This window comes from Equus caballus, chromosome X, assembly GCF_041296265.1.
Source record: "Equus caballus isolate H_3958 breed thoroughbred chromosome X, TB-T2T, whole genome shotgun sequence".
NCBI lineage: Eukaryota > Metazoa > Chordata > Mammalia > Perissodactyla > Equidae > Equus > Equus caballus.
The window spans coordinates 12,888,738-12,915,923 of record NC_091715.1 but is presented as its reverse complement, the minus strand read 5'-3'; the positions used below and the strand labels follow the sequence as shown (position 1 = coordinate 12,915,923).

The 27,186-nt window shown below is 39.1% G+C and overlaps 1 protein-coding gene across 32 annotated transcripts in view; it reads right to left on the bottom strand.

Annotated features, from left to right (window-relative positions):
* Positions 1-27,186, bottom strand: part of REPS2 (RALBP1 associated Eps domain containing 2) — a 247,307-nt gene that overhangs the window by 91,230 nt on the left and 128,891 nt on the right. For 22 of the 32 annotated variants that reach the window (XR_011434849.1, XR_011434851.1, XR_011434852.1 and 19 more), the window contains 5 exons: positions 19,659-19,797; positions 14,130-14,193; positions 11,673-11,815; positions 6,369-6,463; positions 1,044-1,113 (listed from right to left, as the gene is read on the bottom strand). Coding sequence is in view for 28 of the 32 variants with exons in the window: in XM_070257713.1 (XP_070113814.1) it covers positions 1,044-1,113; positions 6,369-6,463; positions 11,673-11,815; positions 14,130-14,193; positions 19,659-19,797 (511 nt within the window). In the remaining 4 variants the exon portion in view is untranslated. The remainder of the gene's footprint in view (positions 1-1,043; positions 1,114-6,368; positions 6,464-11,672; positions 11,816-14,129; positions 14,194-19,658; positions 19,798-27,186) is intronic. The other 10 variants (XR_011434850.1, XM_070257715.1, XM_070257719.1 and 7 more) reach the window with 1 other exon arrangement.

Genomic DNA, 27,186 nt, shown 5'->3' with positions numbered 1-27,186 from the left:
TGTCCAGTTCTGCCTGCCCTTCCAGAGCAAATATTTAAATAGAGAGCGTGCAATTACTGTTTCCTAGTGGAAAACTTATTTTTCATGTATAACTCCCATACAAAGCTGCATCAATGGCAGGTCTCAACAATAAATCCTGAAATAGCTTCACTGATTTTTAGTGCCTTCAGATAAGTCTCTCATTCACAGTTAGTGAATCAATATCAGCTAAGAGAAGGAATACTGGCTTGAGATTTAAAAAATCTTGATTCTTATCTCCACTCTTTTTCTTACTAAGAAAATGATTCACACTGCCTGAACTTCAGTTTACTCACCTCTAAATTTTAGGTGATAAAACATACCAGGCCTCCATATAGTTTTGTGAGGCCTGAATAAGGCAGTGTATGAGGAAAAACTTGGTAGATTCTAAAGCATTATACGGAAGTATGGAGGTGTGGGAGGGTTCCTCCTGCTCTTCTAGATACTCCTAGGCCAACTCATCTCTCTGCTTGATGGTAGCTATAACATGGAACACCGTGCTGCACTGCATCTCACCCACTCACTAAGATGGGCAAATTGTTGCTGGGCTCCACATCACAGTCTCGTACCCACAGTTACAGAATAAAGCCCAGGGACAAAAACTCTCCACAGAAGATAACTTCCTCCTGGATTAGACCTGTGTACGAATGTGCGTTTATATTGATGTTCTAGGATCATATCTGCCAACACAAGATGTTAAGCTCTTAATTGTTTCAGCTTCCAGTCATCCCTAGTTAGTACAACCAGATTCCAATCTAATGTGTCAGAGTAGCCTGAGTGTCAGTAGTGAGTAAGGAGCCAATGAGTTGAGGAGCTTTGGACACTCAAGCTCTTGTTACCACTTTATGATATATAGTTTTGTGACAATAATTTGAACTACTTAATCCATCCTAAAGTGTTCATATACTGAGAATGGTCCTCATATGCTCCAGAAGTAGACAAAGAAACATAGGCATTCCAAGAGAAGTAGACAAAGAAACATAGGCAGAATGTCCCTAAAGGAAGAACACTCATTCTTATCATACCTTGTTTGTCATCACCAGTCACATCTTGGATAGGGACAGGAAAGTCAGCCATGTCTTTAATAGACAGCTTCTTGGAAAAGAAAAGTAAATTAATTATATGAGTTGGAATGGAAATTAAGTGATATGCAAATACAATGAAAATATTTTAAAAGCTATATATCCTGCCAATATTTCTGTCTTCAGTAAACCCTGACATTTAATGCATTTTTTAGGTTTCTAGTGATGTATAAGTTCATTTGTATTGAAAAATTTATATGCACAGAGGAAAAAATAATTCAGATCGAGGCATACATGTAGACTGCATTAAATCTGAATCTGGTGTGGGATTCAGTCAGAGAATCATGTAGCATTTTCCCATTCAGTCAAGAACAAACCTATACTTTATGTACTTTTTCACAAGCAGAGAGAAGTTCTGACAAGCGGTCTCATAATGTGGGTATTCACGAGGATCTGTTATGCAGAGAGAGTTCACTCCTAATTCAAATAACCTCCTTGTCATGGAATAAGAGAATTTTACTGATGAGCAGAACAAAATCTTCTCCTAACTCACTTATGGAGGAAGTCTCCACCTATACTAATAAGATGAATACCCAAATTGATCAAGTATTGATTAGTTTAAAATCTACTTGCTATAAATTTATTTCTTATAAACTCTCAAGGAACATGCACTCTAAGACCTCTGATAAGATTAAAGAATAATATATATTCATATTGCTATATATATATAAACAAATTCTGGAAAGATATATAAAAGTCGAAGGTAGATGGAGAAAAGGATTGGAGGAGGACTTGTATATGCCTTTTCATATTCTTTTTATTTTAAACATATTCAAAAAAATCAAATAAAGATAAATTTTTAAGCTTAAAGGAAGTAGGGTATTTCTGAAGCTATCTGGTGCTCCAAAAGATTAACTGGTTTACCTCATAGAATCTGAACAACTGCAGAGAGATAAACAGTACTTCTGTTTTTAAACTGTTTCAAACAATGGAGTTACAGTACTGTTTGGTGGTAACCTGATCTAGGATTTGACAATCCTCAGGCAGATCATTCTTGGCATTACAATGTAGCCTCCAGAAGTAATTTCCTATTCAAAGTCTACTATCTCCAAGAGAACAAAGAACGTATCTTAACAGCGCCTTTCTTTCATTTTCTTCTCCCACCTGCATTATAAATCAGATCCTTAGTAGAAGAAAATGATTTAGGAGTAGAAAGTGTTGATAAAAAGAAATAGAAAAAGACACTGTTGAAAGAAATTTCAAAAATCTAAATAAATGGAAAAATATCCCACGCCCATGGGTCAGAAGACATAATATTGTTAAGATGGCAATAATCCCCAAGTTCATCTCCAGATTCGATGCAATCCTTCTCATTTTTTTTACATAATTTGACCAGCTGGTACTAAATTTCGTATGGAAATGCAAGGGACCTAGAATAGCAAAAACATCCTTGAAAAAGAAGAACAAAGTTGAAGGACTCACACTTCCCAATTTCGAAACTTACCGCAAAGTTACAGTAATCAAGACAGTGTGGTACTAGCATAATGAAAGACATAGAGATCAATGGAATAAAATTAAGAATCCACAAATAAACCCTTACGTTTATGGACAACTGATCTTCAACAAGGGTGCAAAACAATTCAACAGGAAAAAATTCTCTTTTCAATAAATGATACTGGGACAACTGGAGATCCGTACACAAAAGAAAGAAGTAGGACCTCTTCTCACGGCATACACAAAAATTAACTCAAAGTGAATCATAGACTTAAATGTAAGACCTAAAACTATAAAACTCTTAGAAGAAAACAGGAGTAAATCTTCATGACTTTACATTAGGCAATGGTTTCTTAGACAGGACACCAAAAGCACAAGCAACAAAAGAAAAAAATACATAAATTCTACTTGATCAAAATAAAAAAGAATTTGTGTTGCAAAGGACATTATCAAGAAAAGGAAAAGCAAAGAAATAGAAAATACTTGCAAATTATAAATCTAATAAGAGACTTATATCCAGAATATATAAAAAACACTTACAACTCAATAATAAACAACCCAACTTATAAATGGACAAAGGATTAAACAGACATTTCACCAAAAAAGATTTATAAATGGCTAATAAGGACATGAAAAGATGCTCAACATCATTAATCATTAGGAAATTCAAATCAAAACCACCATGAGATACCACTTCACTCCCACTAGGATGGCTAAAATCAAAAAGACAGACAATAACAAGTGTTAACAAGGATGTGAGGAAATCGGAACCTCATACATTGCTGGTGGAGGAATGTAAAATGGTGCAGCTGCTTTGGAAAGCAGTTTTGTAGTTCCTCAAAAAGTTAAACACAAGTTACAATATGATCCAACAATTCCACTCCTAGGAATATACTTGACAGAACAGAAAACATATGTTCACACAAAAACTTGTACATGAATGTTGATAGCAGCATTTTTTTCTAATAGCCCAAAAGTGGAAACAACCCAAATGTCCATCAACTGAAGAATGGAGAAACAAAATGCGGTATCCATACAATGGAATACTATTCAGCAGTAAAAAGGAATGAAGCAGTGATACATGCTACAACATGAATGAACTTTAAAACATTATACTACGTGAAAGAAGCCAGTCACAAAAAGGCACATATTGTATGATTCTATTTATATGAAATGTCCAGAACAGGCAAATTCAGAGACAGAAAATAGATTAGTGATTACCAGAAGCTGGGGGGAGGAGGAAATAGTGAATGACTGCTAAATTAGTACAGGCTTTCTTTTTGGAGTGATGAAAATGTTCTAAAATTAAACTACAGTGATGGTTGCACAACTCTGTTAATATACTAAAAACTACTGAATCGTACACTTTAGATGAGTATGCTATGAGAATTATATCTCAATAAAGTTGTTTTAAAAGGAAAGAAATCCAGCAATCTAAAAAACACTTCTAAAAAGGAGTATAACTGAAATTATAATCTTTAATTCTTTTTGTGTGTGTAAGAGGAAGACTGCCCCTGAGCTAACAATCTGTACCCAATCCTCCCCCTTTTGCTTGAGGAAGAGTGGCCCTGAGCTAACATCTGTGCCAATCTTCCTCTATTTTGCATGTGGGACGCCACCACAGCATGGCTTGATGAGCGGTATGTAGGCCCCTGCCCAGGATACAAACCTGTGAACCCTGGGCCACCGAAGCAGAGTGTGCAAACTTAACCGCTATGCCCCCAGGCCAGCCCTTATAATCTTTAATTCTTGATAAAAATAAGTACATGGTTACAGCTCTGCTGTCTCTAGAAAAAGATGTACTGTTGAGCAAACTTCTCATGTCCTGAATCAACTACAGTTTCATTCACAACACAAACACCTATATGGAGTCATCCCTCAGAGGGCTGGTACCAAGACCTATTTAAACTCCATGCATGCACTCAAGAGAAATTAAAAGACTGGTAGAAAGAACAATGAATAAAATAGTTTAAAAGAACATGAAATATTTAATCATTAGCTATTAAAATCTGACCTATACGTTTTGAATGGCCAAATCATTAATTAATCTTATTACTTTGCCCCCGAATTTTGTTTATTACATCATTATCTAAAAGCACCCCACCTCCTAAAATCAGTTTTGTTGGGAAAGAGTTTGTTGTTCTTCTGCTTTCTTGTTTGGGCAGGGCAAAGCAAAGACCAGGTAGCTTTTAACCTGATCCCCCCTACCCCCCACAAAGGAACCAGTTAAAGTATACAAAAGCATATAAAACTAGCTGCACATAACATCCATAAAAGTGAGTATCCATAATGTCATCAAGGACATGTGTGTGTGTATGTGCACATGCACGTATTAAAAATATCTCCATTTCCATATTTCTTAGTCACCTGTATATTTGCTCCTTTCCTTTTAGACAGATGATAAATTACTACATGGGGGAAAGCAACGTGAGTCAGTAATTAATTTCTCCAAAACAACAGTATTATTTGTCTCTATTGGAAGGGCAAAGACTATCTGATATGATGACAAGTTGGAACAAAACGCTTATCTAGGAATAATAAGAATTTATGACATTTTTTAGTAAATTACCTAACCACCTCATAATTTTACACCAGCAGTGGGACCCATAGCAAAAGAACAAACAAACAAAAAACAGGGCAACTGCGTAAGAGAGTTGTAGAGGTGTCTGTCCTGGCCTGACAGACAAACCTCTCCAGACCAGTGCAGCAGCCCCAGAGTATACCGAGGGCCATGAAAACTGACTATTTAAAAAGCCAAAATTCTTCAAATGCACATCTACCACTCCTAAAATCACTTCTCCTTTTATCTTTTTCCCACGAGTGGAAATCTGTTGAGGAAAGTAACATGGAAGCTATGACCCAAAGAGGGAGTAGCAGAGAGGCCAAGAGAGATGTTATCAGAGCAAGTACTGCAGAAGTAGGCTTGATTCACTCACAGAGGATGTCATCTATAACACAGACTATAAGCATGAGAGCGCCCTGGGAAAGAATAAATAATCACACACAGTTACAAGAAATTAAAGAAATGGTTCTGAATCCTGTCTTTGACCCTCTATCATCCTGCAATGGTTTTAACTAGGGTGAGAGGACTACAATAGGAGCCTATGAATAAACCTCCATTTATTAAACATTTCCAGACTCTTTTTGGACAGGAACAGCAGATAAGTTGGCATCATAGCAATCATAATGGTGATGATAATAATGATGACAGTGCTGATATTAACAATAACCATAACGACTCCTATTTATTGATGCATACCTAAGGACCACTAAGCACATGGCTAAGCCCTTACATCAATGGCCCACCACTGTGGGAATTCTCTGGTTTTCTCTTGGGGATCATCGAGTCACAGTCTTCGTTTGGTGCAAAAGTTAAAACCCTGAGGGAGAAGGCAGTTTTGAATGTGGTCTGGGGCCCTCACATATAGTTCCCAAACCTCCTCTCAGAACTGCTGTGGTTCATTATACCTTGTTAATACTCAGCTACTAAAAATACAACTTTACAATGTTTACTTCAGAATTAAAGCTTGGTTAAAGTAAATAACTTGACTAGCATTTTTCTGGCTTAGTTTGGCTATACCTAAATTTCACCTCTAGAAGGTCAAGAGACTACTTTGCTTATTTTTTACCAAACCTAGTTTTAGGGAGAAGAGAAAAAGAGATAATTATAGATATATCTGGTATCTAGATTTGAAAAGCTGAGCCTCAAAGTAAGTACTAAGTATGAAGAGAAAATGTTATGAAAGTGGATTTTCCAGAGGTTGTACAGAACATAGGCTAATGGATTTAATTCTACACACATCCTTATATATTTAACATATGAAAATCTTTTACCTCCATCCGATTCAAGTCCCGGGGTTGTTGGTTTGCTGGCATTGACTCAGAATAAGAATCAAATAACGCACACTCCCACTTGGGCTTCGGAAAGGCTAAGAAGAAACAAAAAGAATACATAAGAATATTTACTATAGTCATAGCGAGCATTGTTTCCTATCAACTTTTCTGTGCTTGCTAAATACAACAAAATCAGTTAGCTCCTGTATAATAGTTATGGCACTAATCACGCTGAGGTAGTATTTTTAAGTTCTTTATATATACAATCTGGTACTTCTGTTATGTCCATTTTACATGTGATGAAACTGAGCAGCAGGGAAGTTAAGCAACTTACTCAAGGTCATATAGCTGGTAAATGGAATAGCAGGGACATGAATTGCCAGCAGGCCTGCTGGAGGGTCCACGCTCTCAGCATTTCATGTTGTAGCAGAGTAGTCATTTTCCACATTAACCATCACTATCACAATACTTAAGTTTGAACTATGCTACTAGCATCATTTTTAAATGGCTGTAACTATAGTAATAGTTTCAACACTATAAACACTAAGGAAATACTTCATTTTAGCTATTGTTGGAAATAAATAAACAAGCTCTTATAATGATATGTGCCCAAGAAAATGATGAAATATTCATTTCTTTTGGTTAGCAGGAATAACAAAAATAAGAGCACAAGTTCTTGCTGATTCACAACAAGGAAATAAGAATCACATCATGGGTTTCTTCTGACCTAGAACAGTGACAGGGGCTGTTAGTTGGGTAGCTGAGTGGGTCAGCCTGAGGAAAAATCATGTTACTTGGTAAGCTAATACTTAACACTCAAGCTATTTCTTAGAAGCGGATTCTATTTCACCACTTTGTCACAAAGTAATTAAGAAAGAAATGTCTCAACAACTAGAAAATTTGTCAATATTCCAAAGAGGAAAAGCAGATTGGGGTAGACAATAAACAGAAGCTACAATCAAATCTGTCATGACAAGCTATTAAGACATCAAAATTTTAATAGCAGGTTAAAGAAAATTTTTTGAATCAAATGTTAAAAATAGATTGGCAGGGGGGCCAGCACGGTGGCATAGTGGTTAAGTTCACATGGTCCACTTTAGTGGCCCGGGGTTTGTGGGTTCAGATCTTGGGCAGAGACCTACACACCATTCACCAAGCCATGGTGTGGCAGCATCCCACATAGAAGAACTAGAAAGACTTACAACTAGGATATATAACTATGTACTGGGGCTTTGGGGAGAAAAAAAGAGGAAGATTGTCAACAGACGTTAGCTTGGGGCCAATCTTCCTTACTGGGGGTGAAAAAAAAAAAAAGATTGGCAGGAGCCAGCCCCGTGGCGTAATAGTTAAGTTTGGTGCACTCTGCTTCCTCAGCCTGGGTTCGTGAGTTCGGATCCTGAGCATGGGCCTACACCACTTCTCAGCCATGCTGTGGCAGCAAGCCACGTACGAAATATAGGAAGACTGGCACAGATGTTAGCTCAGGGTGACTCTTCCTCAGCAAAAGAAAAAAAAATGATAGGCATTGTTTTTAATCCTTTCTCAATCTCCCACCCCCACCAGAGTCTGAAATGTCAACATCTCTCTACAGTAACGTACTGGCCACTGAGTAACAGCTACCACATGCAGTTCAGTATAAGCATCTTAAATTGTTCATTTGCTTACTCTGGTCTGAATTTCACAGATGTCAGGTGGGGCAAATTGTGGGCCCTGGTGATTTTTCTGACTATACCAGGTGGTCTCACTCTTTCCTTGGTAAAAACTCAGCAAAACACCCTTCCAAGTACCATTCCTCAATCAAGGCCCAAGAGCAGTTTTAACCAAAATAAGACTTCTCTTTCCAGTTTACCAATCAGTGATCTGACTAGAACTACATGAGTAATGTCTGATCATGAGGGGGTCTTGCTGTATTGAAAGCCAACACTTTCAAAAACTACAAATGCCATCAAGTAATTGCTAATCTCTGTCTAGTGTGTCCCCATCTCTCCACCTCTACTGCTACCTCCCCAGTGCCCCCTCAGCTCCTGACTAGACTACTGCCATAACCTGGTCTTTTGGCTTCCACCCTTGCATAATCAGTTCAAACAGCAAATCTGATTGTGTCAGATTCTTCCCTGCTTAAAACATGTCAACGTCATTGCCCATGATTTGCTCTCCACCTTCCTCTTCAGCCTCATCGCCAGCCCCTCAAGCCCTGGCTCTTTGCACTGCAGCCTGAACTTTACATGCCTCCCATGCTCCAAGCCTTTCTCAGGGCCTTTGCAGCATACTTGCTGTCCCCTCTGCCCAGAGTCCACTCTTCCCCCTTCTTCACCTATGTAGCCCTTAGCTCATCCTTCACGTCTCAATTCAAACATTTAGGGACATCTTCCCTAAGGTCATGCACCCTCTTGCTGCGGCTGTCCTTCCCCTTCATGGCACCTATCACTGGCTCCAATTATGCATACATGAGTTTAACATGAATCCTCTAACTACCGGCAAGTTCCATGACGATAGGAACTCTGTTATATAGCGTTCTGACCACAGGGAATAACAGGGTGCCTCTCACATAGTAAGTACTCAATAAATATTTTTAACAAACTATATGGCAAAATTCTATACCAGAATCCACCCAGTCACCTAGGCATGAAAATATCAAAAGGCCCATGACTAAGCCACCAAATGATCCAACTTTTCCTTCCAACTCTGCCCTTTAATTTTCACTGTTAGGAAAAAAAATCAGATACAACAACTCCTGCTTCATTATTTTATTGAAAACAATAAAAGCTTGTATAGTTGCGAATGCATGATGATATCAACCAAATTTATAGTCTTCACCAATCTTGTTGAAAACTGGATTAGATTTTTTTAAAAGACTAAATATAGATCAGTTAGAAAAATGCTGGAACAAGAGCTGAGCTTTTAAAAAAGCCAAATGGGATACCATAAGAACGAACCCCAAAAATGAACAGGACCACTCATTTTTGCAAAGTCTAAAAACAGAGAAGACTGAGACAATTCTAGCCATTTTCTTGAGCTGTATACAAAGATAAAGATGGATGATAAGGCATTAAATGTTAACTGTTAAACCCTCAGGGTTTGCCTAAAATATACTGTTACTGAGTTTGATGAGGTTTTATGAGGTCTCTCACATTTTTTATTAGAACTATATAATTACTATTTAAGGTTAATCCCACAAGCTCTGGAAATCGTGCAATTTTTGTTTAATTGAAGGGTATGTGATGGATTCTTCAGTTGTTTCTGTATAAACACATGCTGACAGCCTCCATAAAAGACCAGGAGGAAACAAGGGGCTTCATTCCAAATGAAGGGAGATGCCTCTTCACCGGCACTCTATTTTATAGAGCCCCTCTACTGCATAAGCAAGGCAAAAACAGCCATTTGCAGCAGTAAAGGAATCAAGAGGCTACTTCTCTTCTGTTAACATACTTTTTACTTGGGGCTTTCAGGTTTTCAAAAATTTTATCAGTGACTTTTGAAACAGTCCATGAAACACTTGGACACCTACAAAGTGACTTCTCTACAAGGAATCATAACACCTGGCATAGATTCCATGGCCATCCTGCATCAGAACAACAGAACAGTATTAATCAAGACCCAAAAGTGGAAAGTTAAGTGTGAACATGGGAGATGAGGTTACCCAGAACTCTCCCCAGGGCTCAAAAGAGGAAACAGTGAGAGTATTAAATAAAACTAAATAGCCCTGGAGCAGACCTTTGGTGAGCTGTTCATCCCGATTAGAGAGAGACAAAGCCCCACGTGGCCTCGCTCCCAGGAGAAGGGGTTCCTGAATGAGCCTGCACTGACTTGGTTATGGGAGCCATGTGGTTGCCAAGATAGCCTCAGGACTATTCGCACTTCTTTGCCTCAATCTAGGATAAACAGAGTGAGAGAAAGAAAGGAGAGAGAAATAAAGATGGAAAGATAGAAACCAAAGAGGAAACAGAGCAGTTTGTCATGCTGCTCAATTGCAAACAAGTTCCTGGTGACCCATGAAGGTCTCCCCAAGCCTGTAAGGAAGGGTAGCAGGCTGGAGTCACAGCCTGATATAGTCAGAAAGCAGCTATTAGCCAAGTCCAAGCTCTGAAATGAGTTGTAGCTTTTGGTCTCTGAACTCTCTCCTTCATACATTTTTATGGGGACTTTTGGGGAAGATCCCAGAACGGGTCACTCTTCCCTCAACATGTTTACCTCTCACCAGCATCAGCCACATACTGGGTCTCTTCCCTTTGGTTGAGCCTCCATGTCCACCTCCCCACTACCTAATACAGAAAGTGATAGACTTTTTATTTAAGAGTCAGAAACCCCAAGACTGACTTATACAAGTCATTGGCCACTTTGAATCTAGTGTCGTTATGAGAAGGAGACAAGACAAGGTAATCTAAGGTATTTTCCAGATTTAATGAAAAAATTCATACTCTATTAATGACTAATCACATTTTCTTTAGACACTGCTCCCTCTTGCCAATAATCATCCATGACTAAGTTCTCATGTTTCTAAGAGACCTTCTCTAAAAAGTAAGAAAGGTTGTTGAAAGCACCAGCTGTTTCTGGACCCTTTCAATGGAAGCTATACTTCTCTGAGTAACAGAAATCAGATCACTGCCTTTGAAAAAGGCAAGAGACATTATTAATTTTCCCAAACATCCAAAAAGAACTGATAGAAATGTTGGACTCACCATGACTCTTTCCTATCCAAAGGGTTTGGGGGTAGTTGTTTTATTAAGGAGAAAGACAAAGAGAGTTCTATTCCAACCTTCCAGTGTGCTGGAATGTTCTATATCTTTATCTGATTGCAGTTATATGGTGTACACACATGTAAAAATTCATCACATGTACATTTAAGACTACAGCACATCGCACATTTCACTGCATGTACTTTTTTAATTTTTTCATTAGGTGTAAGAGTTCTATTCCATTCCATTGCCCAAGACTACATGGGTACACTGAAACGTGCCTAAAGACTCCAAGTCAGCACTTGGCTCTATAGGAAGATCATCTTCATTTTCTATCAGCTGGGAGGTTCAGCACCTGCCTACTCCACAATCTTCGTGAAAGCGCAAGTGACTTTGGTTCAAATCCATCCAGAGCACTAGAATGGGGGTAACAGATGACTCACATTTACCCAGATCATCCCTATTACTCACATCATAAGATGTGAAAGTCTAATATCATTTAAAAGACAATAATTGTAGATACAAAGGAATCCCCAAAGCAGCTGGACACCATCTTAAGAAACAAAAGTTCTTTATAAGTCCTGGACTAAAAAAAGCCTAAGGTTTAGGATTTCTGATGAGGCCTTACCTGCTTGCAGGTACTCTGGCTGCAGAGTTGGAGGTAGGCCCTCAGGCAGTGGGTAGCCGTTCTTCCGGGCCACAATGAGATGAAACGCAGCACAAAACTCAGGCAGGGTCAGGGCTCCATCGCAATCGGCATCACTCAGTTCCCTTAATATAACAGATGTGATGAGTACCTAACACAGAACTCAGAGGAAAAGTTATTCAGCCTCAAACATGCAAACACAACTCCTAAGCTCTCTGGTGGCGGCCCTGCAGGGTCCCCAAACCCTCCTAGCCAAACCCATTTGAAATCTCAGGGAGCCAAGTGGAGGAAGAAGAATGCTGATCGACAGCACTGGCATCAGTGGCACTTTATAAATAAAATTTTAAATTCTTCACGTTCTCTGGTAGGTCTGTTTTACAACACTGAGTACACAAGACAAGAAACTATGGCACAAAAAGGAAAACGATGCCCAGAATTCCACTGTAGTTGACAGTCATTCAGTAAATGCGAGGTGTGAAGAGCTCCAGACATGGTGCTCAAAACAATCAAAGGAAGGGTTGGCCTCAGCCCTTTCACAGTTGTCCCAGCTGTTATATAGTTACCAGAGCTCAGAAATAGGTGCTTCATTTTTCAGCTTTAAGGAAAAACCTTGAACTTTTCAAGTCACGTAAATGTTCTAACAAAAATTTGCTTGAGAATTCCCTCCTGGGAAAACACAAGTAAGCTCAATAAACACTGGTTGAACTATGTTTTCAGATAAAACTAGCAACCAGGGAAGGCTGGAACCACATAAGACAGAAAGGGAGAATCTTGAAAAGGCTTATCTTCCCTTCAGTCATTGTTTCCCAATGAAAGGCATAGACCCATTTACTGAGCACAAAAGAAACCTATTTGCCAAAGTAACTAAGACCCCATAAGCTCAACCAGTCTCGTAGGTGTACAGAGACAAGTATACTTGTGTTAGGACAAGCAGAGAGATAAGACATATAAAATTGTACTAGAAAGGTGTTACTACTTGAAAGAAAAAAGTATCTAAAGTAAGCTCCACAACTTTCCTTTGGACCATTCACATCCTCCTCCCCCTCAAATATTTTAGAATGTACCAGCCCTGAAATAGCAGCTCTCCAGGGTGAGGAGTCAGGGAACTGTTTCAAAGGCTGGATGCAGAGAATACCATTCAGCTTCCACAGATATGTCTTGAGAAAAAGATAGGAAGCCTCGTGCTGATAATGTTAAAACTGGGAATTCTGCCAAAACAGAACATTTTCTTTTCAAAATGATAATTTTTTCCCCTAGCTTTAAAACTCTAACATAAGGCTTGTTGTAAAAAAAAAAAAAAATTACACTAGAATATATTGCCGAAGAATCTAAATCCAGTTCAGAATCCCAGATACACTAGCATGCACAAGTGTTGTTAGAATAGTTTTCCAATAAGATGCACAAAACATGACAAGCAATTTTAAATCCTATAGTAATTTTTGTAAATCTTTATGAAAAAAGTTGTACATAAATATTCCAAAGTTTTAATCATATATTTATAGCAGCATGGTCTCCCACCCGGTCTTGAGTAAGAAGAGCCCACATACAGGCAGGATTTACAGAGGCACTGAGCATTCTCATAAATGCAAATAGAGCCATCTGGATGGTCCTGGCACAGCCTTCTGGAGTCAGGGCTGCAGCTTGCTCGACAGCAAGGTGTAGTGCATGCCACAGCTGCGAGTCTGAACTAGGGCCCAGCTGATAAATACCAGCTACATTTAGGAAGCTCAGAGGCAGGTAGGATAGTCAAATTTAACTTAATTCCAAAACATGTGTGGACCTTCTGTTCACCTGGTCTCATGAAATATTATAGGTAGTCTGTTTACTTGCATCACACCAAGAAGAAAAATCTGCAAATAAAATATGCAAGTTGGAAATTCTCATATCGCACACAACTTCTTAGACTAAAAAGGGATCTAGATGAGGATAATAATTAGGAAATTACTTTTTAAATAATAGCTAACATGTATAGTGTGCACTATGTGCCAGACACTGTTCATTGTGCTTTTCATATAATGACTTAATCTTCATAGCAACAAAAATCTACATTCTATTCACTCCCTTAGTCTGTTAAAAAAAAAATTCAAAAAATAAGACTTTTAAAAATCTAACAGTAGAGGCCAGCCCAGTGGCATAGTGGTTAAGTTCACACGCTCTGCTTCGGCAGCCCAGGGTTCCTGGTTTAGATCCTGGGTGCAGGCCTACACACCACTCATCAAGCCATGCTGTGGCAGTGTCCCACATAGAAGAAGTAGAATGACTTACAACTAGGATATGCAGCTATGTACTGGGGCTTTGGGGAGGAAAAAAAAAAAGAGGGAGATTGGCAACAGATGTTAGCTCAGAGCCAATCTTCCTCACACACAAAAAAAGTAATAGTAGGAGCTAAAGGATATGTATGTATGACAGTTTCATGGTATGTGCATTAATTGTACTTACCATATATAGGAGAGTTCTGGAATGGAAAGCTTTGATTTGGTGAAGAAGTTCTTGGCCACAGAACCTGTCAAGAGCCATTGTTTAAATAAATCCTTAATTACTTATCTAGAGTAGCTTTTATAGTTAATGTCAATGGATCACCATTTTTTCATTCAGCAATCACTACCATATAACCATAAACACAACATTTATTCATTAAGGCAACTACAAATCATGTGGCTAAAAACAACATGTAAACAGCTTTTAAAAGAATATGTAAATTAGAACAGGGCAAAAGAAGCAATGACATAATACTTATTATGACATGCAAATTATATGAATTCCTGCTTCATTTTTACCACAAATCTGCAAAATTTTGCTAAAAGTTCAGAAGACAAATTTCAAAATTAAGTAAAAATCTGTCAAGTACTTTTAATGAAAAGGTGAGAAAGTAATACATGATCATGATAGAAAAGAGAACAAAAGAAGAAAACTAACACCATTAATATCATCACACAGAGATACGACAGCTGTCTTGGGAAAGAGTTTTGGTGAGATTTAAGATCTCTTGATGGCTCTTTGAGAAACTTATCCAGGAATCTCTTGCTACTTTATTCATTGTAAATTTACCAATATTAATTGAAATTAGGTAATCATTCCATTTTACATGTTACATAGCTGCAAACCCCAACTCTTAGAATGTTAGACCCAATCCTTATTGAGATTGAAACTTTTGTGCTTTGAGCTCTTACAACAGTTTCACAGTTCAAACCTCTCAATTCTAATACAAAGAATAGTCAAATCAAAGCCCTAAGCTCTATTCTAAGCTGATAATGTCTAAAGTCATTCCACAGCAGTCACAATTTCTAATTGGCCTTAAAACAAAAGATTATAATGGACCCTAAAGCAAACTTATTTTCCTTTGATACATTATTAAGGATCAAAGGCAAAGTGTCCTATAAACCAATGAGCCTTCTCCCCAAAAGCATCCTGAAATAATGCTGAGATACGACTACTGGCCATCAATGCAGCTACCTTGTCAAACATTTGTCAGAAATGTCTTAAAAGCCTATTTACTACCTATTTTATAGATATAAAGACAACCTCCCCTCATGTCATTCTTTTTCTCCCTTGATAGCCTTTCTTCAAATCACAGTAGGCCCAAACCCACCACTAGAGACCTGGCCTGGACTTCACATAGTAGAGAGAGATTGTTGTACCACGGTGTTTCAAAGAGGTTAGGTGGAGCCCATAGGGAAGCTGAGAGCTAACAAGTTCAACTGTGGCCCAGCTGCCACCTGCCAGAGGAGGGAGCTGATGAGAAAGCCTGAATGCTCCCTCTTTGATGCTGACAAAAGTTCAAACCATGAGCTGGACCCTTCACTCCAGCCCCACCCCAACCACCATAGAAACCTCAAGCCAGCCTCATGCCCTTGTTCTCTCCAGCCATTTTCAGACCTGCTGGAGAGCCATACGTGGGGCAGAAAAGGAAAAGGTGAGGCTTAAAAGCTGTCAGCAATCAAACATCAAAACATGGACTCAGATTTTTTATTATAAGGATAGAGTCTCTCAACCCAGTAAACTACAGTTACACACAGCATTGATATATCAGTGATAAAATGTTAACACATCGAATACATATAGATCTTTAAAAAATAAAGACCAGTAACACAATATAAAAATGAGTAGAGCTATGAGAGTTCACAGAAATAGATGTAACTGACTCAATCACATAAAAAAATGTTCAACCTTGTTCATAAGAGATCTGTAAATTAAAACCACACAAAGATATGATCTCTCACCTATCAGGTGGGGAAAAACTCAAAAGTTAGCTAACGTGTTCTGATAACAAGACTGTGGGGAAACAGGCATCTCACATAGTGCTGGTGGGATGACAAAACAGCACAACCGCAATGAAGGGGTGTTTTACAATATCTAGTAAAATCACATTATCCTAAGATACGCTGGCAAAATATAAAAAGACAATATGCAGAAGGCTATTTACATGAGAAGTATTTGGAATAGCAAAAGAATAGAAATAATCCCAACAGGGGACTGGCTGAATAAATGATTGTACATTCATGCAAACTAGTAGTACACAGTTATAAAAGAGAATGGGAAATGTATCTCATGCTACATGTGACTATGGAGTAATCACCAGGATATACTGTTAATTGAAAAAAGCAAGAATACACACATACATATAGATACATACATACATGTATTTACTTTTATTTATTTTTTTTTTTGAGGAAGATTAGTCCTGAGCTAACATCTGCTGCCAATCCTCCTCTTTTTGCTGAGGAAGACTGGCCCTGCGCTAACATCTGTGCCTGTCTTCCTCTACTTTATATGTGGGATGCCTGCCACGGCATGGCTTGCCAAGCAGTGCTATGTCCGTACCCAGGGTCCGAAATGGCGAACCCCGGGCTGCCCAAGCGGAACGTGTGAACTTAACTGCTGTGCCACCAGGCCGGCCCCTGCTTTTACTTTTAAAAGTAGACAAATAATAAAAAAAGGTGGTTACCTATATGGGCAAGAAAGGAATAGGATAGAGGGGATAGGGATAGAAGCTAGACTTCTTTGTAGATTGTTTTGTAGACTTGACTTTAGAACCATGTAAATATTTTATATAAGTAGAAAATTTTAAAAACACAATCCCTAAAAATTGAAATCAAATCAAACAAAACTGAAAAGAACAAAGTTAGAGAACCCTCACTTCCCAATTTCAAAACTTACTATCATAATCAAGACAGTGTGATACTGGTATTAGGGTGGACAGACAGATCAGTGGAACAGAATTAACATCCAGAAATAAACCCTCACATTTACAGTCAAATGAATTTTGACAGGAATGCTAACACAATTAAATGGGGGAAAAATAGTTTTTTCAACAATGGTGCTGGGACAACTGCATATTCACATGCAAAAGAACAAATTTGAACCCCTACCTCACACCATACACAAAAATTAACTTAAAATGGATCAAAGACCCAAATGTAAGAGATAAACCTGTAATATACATTCCTTCTTAGAGGAAAATATAGATGTAAATTTTCTTTATCTTGGACTAGGCAATTATTTCTTCAATATGATACCAAAAGAACAAGCAATAAAAGAAAAAACAGACTGGACATCATCAAAATTAAAAACTTTTGTGTTCTAAAAGACACCATTAGGAAAATAAAAAGACAAGCCACAGATAGGGAAAAAAATATTTGCAAATCATATACCTAATAAGGAACTTGTATCTAGAATACATAATTAACCACTCAATAATAATTTTAAAAAATGGCAAAGGATTTGAATAGACATTTCCCCAAAGAAGATATGCAAATGGCCAATAAGAACATGAAAATATGCTCATTATCATTCATCTGGGCAATGCTAATCACAACCACAAAGAGATACCACTTCACACCAACTAGGATGGCTATAATCAAAAGACAGATAATAAGTGTTGACAAGGATGTGGAATAATTGGAACCCTCATACATTGCTGGTGGCAACGTAAAATGGTGCAATACTCTAGAAAACAGTCTGACTGGTCCTCAAATGGTTAAACATAGAGTTACCAGATGATCCAGCAATTCCACTCCAGGTATACATCCAAGAGAAATAAAAACATACATCTACACAAAAACTTGTACACAAATATTCACAGCAGCATTATTCTTAATCGCCTAAAAGTGGAAACCCAAATGCCCATTAACTGGTAAACAGATAAATAAAAGGTGGTATATCCACATAATAGAATTATTCAGCCATAAAAAGGAATGAACTTCTGGTACATAGTACAACACGGATGAACATCAAAAACATTATGCTAAGTGAAAGAGGTCAGACTCAAAAGACCACATATTATATGACTTCATTTATTATATGATTTCAATTATATGAAAAGCCCAGAACAGGCAAATCTATAGAGAGAGAAAGTAGTTTAGTGGTTACCTAGGGCTGGGAGGTGGGGAGAGCAGGAATGGGGAATAATTGCTAATAACTAGGTAGGTGGTTTATTGGGAGGTAATGAAAGTGTTCTAAATTTAGACTGTGAATATACTAAAACCAGTGAATTGCACACTTTAAATGAGTGAATTTTATGGTATGTGAATATCTCGATAAAGATGGTTTTTAAAAAGAGATATCACCTAATTCCACTAAATGAACCCCACTTAACCTTGATCAAGCTAATTTTTTTAAAGGCATTTGTGAGACAATTAGGGAAATTTGAACAATGAAGACTTGATGATATTAAGGAATTTATGTTCTTCGTTTTTTTTTTAAATGTGTGCCAATGAATTGTGGCTATGTTTTTAAAAGAGGCCTTATCTTTAGAGATACATCCTGAAATATTTTCAAATGAAATGATCTGATGACTGCTTCACAATCATGTGGGCTGAGAGAGGATATAGATAAAACAACATGGGTGGGGCTGTGTGACACATACATAGGGGTTTGTTATGCTTATCACTCTAGTTATACCTATATTTGAAATTCTGCAAAATAAAAAGAAAAAATAAAAACATTCTTAACAACTAGCAATTTGTATTTGTCTAATTATTTGCATACATTGTGAAAAAACTCACTTAAGCAGTGGGTAAAGTTAGCAAGTGGTCAATATGTGCAATCTGGGTTTCTGCTTATTTTTTTTAAATCAAGTTGTCAACATTAATTCATTGTATCTACAACATTCTCCCTTCAACAAAGCCATTACTACCAATCAGAAAATGATGTGGGCATTTATACATGTATATTTCAATTACACACCTTATTTCACGAGAGAAAATTAGTCTTAGTCCACACTTCCATATGTCAGGTTACAATTATTAAGGACATATTATTATTCTTCAAAATTGAAATGTTAAAAAAAAGTTTTATGAATTTTTCTTCCAGACTCTACTATTTCACTGCTTGTTTAGTCTTTAGCCCAACAAAACACAGGCACACAGGAATTAAATCCATTCCTCTCAGCTTGAATTTTACATGCTAACCCAACAGGAATATATAATTCTGAAGACAACCCAGAAAAACTGACATGTGGACATAAAAATGCTGGCCAATTTTCCTCCTATATTTTAATTTCTCTCAGAAAAACCAGAGGAGAAAGATTGAGCCAAAGAAAACGAGCACGAATTTGAACTTCTAAGGCATATATAACATAAGGAGGCTTCTGACACTAACTCTTTAGAAGTCTACACTACGACTTTGCTCTAATTCTACCTCAATGAGTAAGCAATTAAAGGTGTCGCCTTGGTGCCACACTCTATCATTCCAAGAACTGTTCCAGCTAATAAGCACCAGGATCTGAACCAGGTTCCTCCAAATCCCATTTAACCCTTTTGAAACTGAAACATTATTTTTCAAATGTCACTGTCAAGTGTTTTCCTGCAGGGTTTATAGTTGATAGGAAATTCAACCTTAGAGGAAAACAAATTTCAATCACAGAAGGTTGTCGTACTCATTTCGTGTGAACTATTTCTCAAGATGTGTCTTGTTATTTATGTGAGACAATGATGTGGTACCCACATTCTCACCGTGAGACTTCGTTACCTGAAATGAAGGAACTCGGGTCGGGCTGAAGGGATCGGAACTGATTAACATAGTACTCTCGCTGCTCTTCTGTTATCCTCCAGGGTTCATCCGGGTAATTACTGTTGTTATCCTGTGGTTCTCTCTCCACTGAAAAGGACTTTAAAAGTAAACAAGCAAATGCTCAGAGAATCTGTCTTTAGTAAAATGAAGCAGAAATATTAAACATCAATAGAAGTTATCATGTGTTATACTTACATTTTTCCCTCAAGGGAATAAATGTAAAACACCTTGTAACTAGAATGTAAGTAGAATGTAAACTTCTGATGGGCAGACATCATGCTTTATTTATTTGTTTTTTTGCATTCTCCAAAGTTAACAGTACTGAGCACGAAATATTAAATACTCAGTAAGTTTTTCCAATGTGATGAAGAAAGAGTAAAAAAGACAATCATTCTTATCTTCAAATATTCACCACATTTTGATCCTTCAGATTAGCTGAACAGATAGTAAAATAATCTAGATTCTTTTAAACTATAAAATATCTAGAAAAGCTATAACCACACCATCTTTTTTTCTAAGGCATTTCCATTGTACAAATCTGAGAATCAAAACTTCCCATTCAAACCCCTCCTCCCCAGGTCCTACCTGAGTGGCAAGTCAGGATCATAGAACCTCTCACCCTACATTTGTGAACTGGGGATAACACTTAGTAATAGAGCTGGGTGGAGAGAACAGCTGTCACGATACCACAACAAACAGGGTAACAAGGGGTGCATCAGACCTGCCACTAGGGGGCGGGCAAGCCAAATTTGAGGATTTAAGAATACAGAGAACCAAAGTAGTAATGCAGAAGAAAAGGCAGCTCTGCTAGGCAGTGGGGAAAGAAGCAAAAATGGTGATTCTGGGAGGAGAGGCCCAGGGCTTTGCTGCAGCCCTCCCATCTACCCTAAGGCTGAGGTGCTACTTGCCAAGGGCCACCTTCATGGCACCAAAGGTGAACACAAGGAGGGTAAACCTTCACAACAAAAGGAGACTAGGAAAGAAAGGGAGAGGTATTACCACTAATAAGCCACCAAGTTGCCCACTTCTGAACACTCTATCAAGGAATTAATCATTAGGAGGGCATTCTACTCACTATCCCTAGAAAAGACCCCAGATCACCTTTTCTCCCTTTCCCCTACCCCAACATACACACACCCCATTCCAGGAAGTAATTCTTCCCAGGAAGACCTGGTTCTCCTCTGAGGAGGTTCAGAGAAGAAATGAGACCACAAAATTTTGAGCTATAACCTTGAGATGTCATCTTTGAAATTTTCATACTAGATGAGTTTCCACTAAACATAAACCAAACCATTTTTAAATGCCCAGAAGCCACTATCCATTAGTTAATACCTTAAATTCATACAGAGCTTTGAAATTTACAAAGCATTTCACACACTCCTATCTCATCTGAGCATCTCAAAACACTTGAGAGGTAGACAAAGCAGGTATTATTAGCCTTTTCCCAGATGAGGAAACCGACGCTCAGAGAACTTAAGGGATGTGCCCATATCCTTCAGTCAGCAAATAACTGCCCTCTTTTGTATCTGTTGTTCAAACTCAGGCTCTTGCATATCAAGTTTTTTTTAAATTGAGTTGCATCCATCTGAATTGTTTTCAGAAACGCCCTATTATTCTCGTAATAAACAAACAACATAAATTTAAAAAGCAAAGAAGATGAAAAGTCAGTCTGAGCACCCGATGGATGATGTGAAGACACAACTTTCCAAATCGCTCCCATCAAATTCCAGAGCCAAATTCAAATGCTCTAGCAACATTTTCTGAGGGAGCTCAGATGTCTGACTGAGTTCCGAGGGCAGAAACCCAGGGTGGAGGGTGTCAGCACGCACTGGATTTGGTTCCTGGCCAGATTATAACGTGTAGAGTTCACAGGAGCACTACCCTCCAGGTTGGCACCGACAGAAATAGCTGGAGTAAAGGAACCTATAAAGCTGGGCATCAGCTTATAGACAAGAATGGATGTTTATGAGTGAACAATTAAGCAGGCAGAGATGGTTCACGAAGCCAGCAGGACACAGGTGGAAAGTTCCATCCCACTGCTGCCCTGTGAATGAAGGCACCAAAATCTCCATGCTGGGTGTTGGCTGCTGCATTCCCTGGTTCTGACATGGACGCTACTACTCCCCTAGAATACACTTCTTCCCTGTCTCAAACTGAAGCTCCCATATCCAGTTGTTGTTGTTAATGTCAGCCTATGTTTGTTCTTTCTCCAGTCCCATGACCATCTGCTCACTCTATTTCCTCTCCCACATTACCTCACTCCTGAATGGAGTCAGTGGCCTCTTAGCAGGTCTCAAGTCTATTGTGACAGCAGGAATCAAGAAGGAACAGGAGAAAGTGATTGATTCCTCTCCTTAAAAGCTTACAGGATGACCTGTTGCCTAATAAAAAAAAATCCACCTCCTCCATCTTGCCTTTACGGCCCTTACAATCCAGCCTCCTCCTTGCTTACTCTCGGCAGGCTTCTGATTGCCAACGTGCTCACTCTTCATAGGTCAGATTTGTGACCTCCTCCCAGAACACCCTTCTTCTAATCCCAGCCTGCTCAATCCTACCCACTGCTCTAGTCCCACAGCCCCAAAGGGCTCTCCAATGTACCTGCCAGGCCCACAGCCACTTTAGAAGGCACTGCCCAACCCCAGCTCTGCTACAAAGATAGGCTTGGCAGCCACACGTGCACCACAAGATTCACCTCACACCTGGTCTCACCTGATTGAGTCCAAGTCAGGGCGGGTGGGCATACAGTTGCTGGCTTCTGGGACACTCTGGCATAGAAAGCTCTTCTCTAGCAAGAACAACTTAGGCCAACTCCTCATTCTTGGGATGTGGATAAGAAATATGAAGATCAACAAGCAGAGAAAGCAGACCATGAACAGATGCACAGCAGGACCGTAACCTAGAGTGAAGGTCAGGAGGGAGCCAGAACCAAGCATCAGCAGAACCAGTGAGATAGAGAAGTATTAGAAAGAGTAGGGAGTGAGGATGGCTGTTGGCAGCCAAAAGACAAGTGGATAGCAAAGCAAACTCAAGGCAGTGAGGGCAAGGCCTGTGTATGGTAGAACAAGCACAAACAACCAAGAACTCCCACTCCTCAGAGTCACTGGGCCACTCCTTGTCTCTCATCTCTTAGATTCCCATGAGAACCTCAACCTCTCCTCCTTTCCAAGAAAACTTAAGCTGGCAAGAAGAGTTCCTGCTGTCTAAAACCAAAAAGGCCTTGCAACAAAGAGAGAGGGCAAAGCATATGAACACTGTGTAACTCATACATAGTGTTGGCCTTCTACTGGCTTGTTAACCACCCCCATCTCTTTCTCCTTGCTTCACTACATGTTTTTAATTGACTCAATAAACCAAGTGATTTGAGCATCTTAAAAAATATGAATCCTTATTATAATTATAGTATCACACAGTTTCAACATTTCAGGTGCTCTTGAATATCATCACTCAGGTTTCAACCTGGAGGGCTAGAACCATATCATATACTCTATTCTACATACTGTGCCCAGCAGGTACATCACAGATACGACAATGCAATGTGAGGTCCACTTACTGACAGGCTCTAGTAAGTTCAGGGATATGTCTTATATTGAAAGAGATGCAGAAACACTATGCTGTGCCTAATGAAAGAAAACCTATGAGCCCATTTCATATTTTAAAGTTTGAGATCTATCAAAAGAAGTCCTTGTCTGTCTTCCTGTAGTTCACCCATGGTCTCTGATCTCTATGGGGAGTTCTCAAGTTCCATATCCATTCAGTGAGTGCTTCAGGGACAGGTAGGGGCATATGGAAGGGGTAGATCACATTCCACATACCCTTAGACTGAAATATTCCAAAAGAACGCTGAACCACTACAAGAAGCAAAATGACTTGAACTTTGCTGCATAAACAGTGACCCACTCACTCATTCATTCAACAGATACTTGTTGAACATCAACAATATCCCAGATACTAGTCACTAGGGATACACTGATGGACAAACAGGTTATTTTTCCCAGGAAGCCTAGAGTCTAGCGAGGGAGAAAGATAAACAGGCAATCTCAAAACAGTGAAGTAAGTGCTATGGTAAGATAGGGTTCTCTGGAGCTTTGCTACTCAAATGCAGGACCCAGACCACCCACCTCAGCATCACCTGGGGACTTCTGAGAAATACAGAACCTCAGACTCTATCCTGCACCTGGTGAATCATGCAGTCTGGGAGCAGAGCCCAAGAATCTGTGGTTTAACAAGCCCTCTAGATGATTCAAAGCACACTCAGGTTTGAGAAGCAATGCCGTAGAACACAAAGGGCAAGGCAACCAAAATGAATACCATTTTCAAAGACACCAAAAAATGAGAGAAAATGGCCATCTCCTGAAAGTAGCTTGGTTGGCCTATATAGAAATAGAATAGGCTGCCAGTGCAGAGTGAATGTTAGTGGAGATGCCTCAATATGATCCAGACAGAAAGTAGAGCCCAGATCACGAAGGCCCAGGTTAAGGGGTACAGACTTTATCTAGAAGACAATAGGGAGCCACAGATAATTATTAAGCAGGACAATGAAATAATCAGATTTGAGTTTCAGAAAGAAACAGTGAGGAGAATAGAGGGGGAAGACTAAAGGCAGGAAGCCCAGTTAAGGCCATATCGGCAACCCCAGCCAGAGGTCAAGCTGGCCTTGAGGTAGGGAGGGTTATGAGAGAGAAAGCCATATGGCCACCGCCAGAAGAAGGCCCAATTCCAGCAGTGGGATGGCAGCTCATGACCCCTCTGTCAGCAGCTAGGGGTCATCTCGCTGCATGACCCAGATGCATGGAACCCTCTCCTCCAAATGAACCCAAAAGTCAAGCACTAAAATCGACACAACTTTACAAAGACCTGAAAAGTCAGTCACCTAAGAGAGAATATCTGATTGCAAAGACTGAAAGCATTGAGAAATGGGAGTGGGTGAGCTCCCCCAGTTCAACTCCAGCTCCAGTGGTTTGGTTGGCTGGGAAGATATATTTGCTACTTAGTGCCAATTTTGAGCTCAGCCAGCATTTTTAAGGAAAGAGAGAAATCTTCCACATCTGTCTGCTTAAGCCACATACATATGGTTCATTATACAGTTTCTCTAGACACAGGAGAATTAGATTTGCTTATATTTAAAACATTCAAACCCCTGGTTTTGTTTCAAGTGAAATGCAAATATTTGGCACTGCAAGTTATTATCCCTGGGGAAAACAGGCTGTTTATAATGAAAGAGACTTCAAAAGACTCATTAAAAAGTAATGCTATTAATAAAATCCCAGAAGGTGACATAGACCCCTGAAGTATCTTAAAAATCAAGCATAGCTGAATAATATGAATTTCAAGGAAGCATTGTCAGGGAGAACTGAAGAAGGGTGTGTATATTGTTTCAACCATAGAACATGTCTGTTTAAAATATGATCGCACCCTGCAGGCATCCTGTAAATGCTGCCTTAGAGAGCAGCCACTTCACCTGAGGCAGGCAATGATCTCATAACAATGTCCTTTTGGTGCCTCAGTAAACAAACCATCGGAGTAGCAAAAACTCATACCAAGCCCACAGTGAAAGTGTGAGGACACCTTCCTTGCCAACAATATTTTGGAAATAAGACTGTCATATACTGCAACCACTGATCAATATGTGTTCTCATGAGCAAACATATGAGAAGACACAACCCTAAAGAGAAAGAACGGCTAACAGGCTGGTAAGACTAGACTACAGCCCAAGTGAATACTAATCTGTCTAAAGAAAGACCAAGGAGATTAATCAGTCATGGGGCAGAGAAAAAAGAAGAGTCATAGAAGCAAATGATAGCCATGCTTATATGGGGGATTATGGAAGCTATCCTCCAATCCTTCATGCCCCACCATGCCTCGGGGAGAGGTGTCACTGAGTGGTTGCCTACCCAGGAATGACATTTTCCAGCCCCCCCCTTGCAGTTAGGTGCAGCCATGTGACTGAGTTCTAGCCAATGCAATGTGAGCACAAGTGATCTGCACCACTTCCAGGCAGGGTTAGCACCCTATGACACTCCTCTATGTTCATCTTCATTGGCCCACTGAAGGGAGGATGATACAGCCCCAGGACAGAAGAAGCCCCCGTGCCTGAATCACTATGGAGAGGAAAGCTGCCTGCCAAGCTGTTAGATGAGTGAGAAAGATACCTATTGTGGTAAGTCATCAAACTGTGGGGCATATTTGTTACAGCAGCTGTGACCCTAACTAATCTATCCTTCAATGCAGGCCCAAAGGAAAAGCAGACCTGCCCAGTTCTAACAGCACAGCCATTCCTGCACTGCAGAGAGAAGCATGAGGCTATCTTAGTTTTGTAATTTGACCACACAATGACATGATTCTGAGCCCAAACAACTTTATAATTTGACTATCCATGCAGATTATCTATAGGGACAGCATGTTGATGCATCTTTACAGCCATCTTTTTATGTTTGGTTAATATGAGTTTATCTTTCATGGGTCTGAAGGAGATTCTCAGGAAGAATGTACACAGTAAAAAGAAAAGAGGGATAAAGTAAAATTGTGGGAAAACTGTTAAATGAGCAATGAAGAAAAAGAGCTAAAAAAGGAGACGAAGCTCAGCAGTTTTGTTTTCACATTAAGCCATTCTATATTATACTCTATAATCTTGTTTATATTCCGTCTCCCACTCCACTCTCACTATAAGGTCCATAAGGGCAGGAAATTTGGTCTCTTCTGATCACTGCTGTACCCCTACCACCTACAAAAGTGCCTATTACATAGGAAACACTTAAATATGTGTTGAATGAGTGAATAAATAAACAAATGATCAGACAAACTGTCAGTTCTGGTCCAGAGACAGAAAGGTTAACCTGAGCTCTCCTATAATGACTGGAAGTGAACTTTATATGCACTTATCAAACAATGTCTCCCAACAGTGTAAAGGGGGGGCCCTCTCCCTTATCTATAAAATTAGAGAACCTCAAAAAAAACTTTTTTTACTTTTTATTTTGAAATAAATAGATTCACAGGAAGTTGCAATAAATAACTTCTGGTTTCGCCTGTAGAGAAGTTAGTTAAAATTAAATCCTAACAGAGCAATTTAACTTTATTAGTTTCTTTATGGAAATAAATCCACAAAGATGCCTTTAACCACACACTGCCAAACTCACTTAGAGATCTATTTTCAACAGCTTAGAAGGTTGATTATCAAACTGTAGGAATCTCTCTGAGTCTAACAAGCAACACACAGTTGCTGCTTATTAAGATAAACTAAATTTTAAAAATGATCACCAGACATAGGAGAAATAGGTAACACATATTTGTCACTTTGCTAAGTGTCAGACACTGTAAGCACCTAATGCACTTGACCTATGTTCATCTTTACAACTCTGCAAAGTAGGTCCCATTATTCCCATTTTTCAGAACAGGAAACTGACGATTAGGGAAGAGAAGTGACTTACCACGACCACACACCTAGAAAATGGTAGAGCCAGAACACAAACAGAACCCAGGGTCCATATTC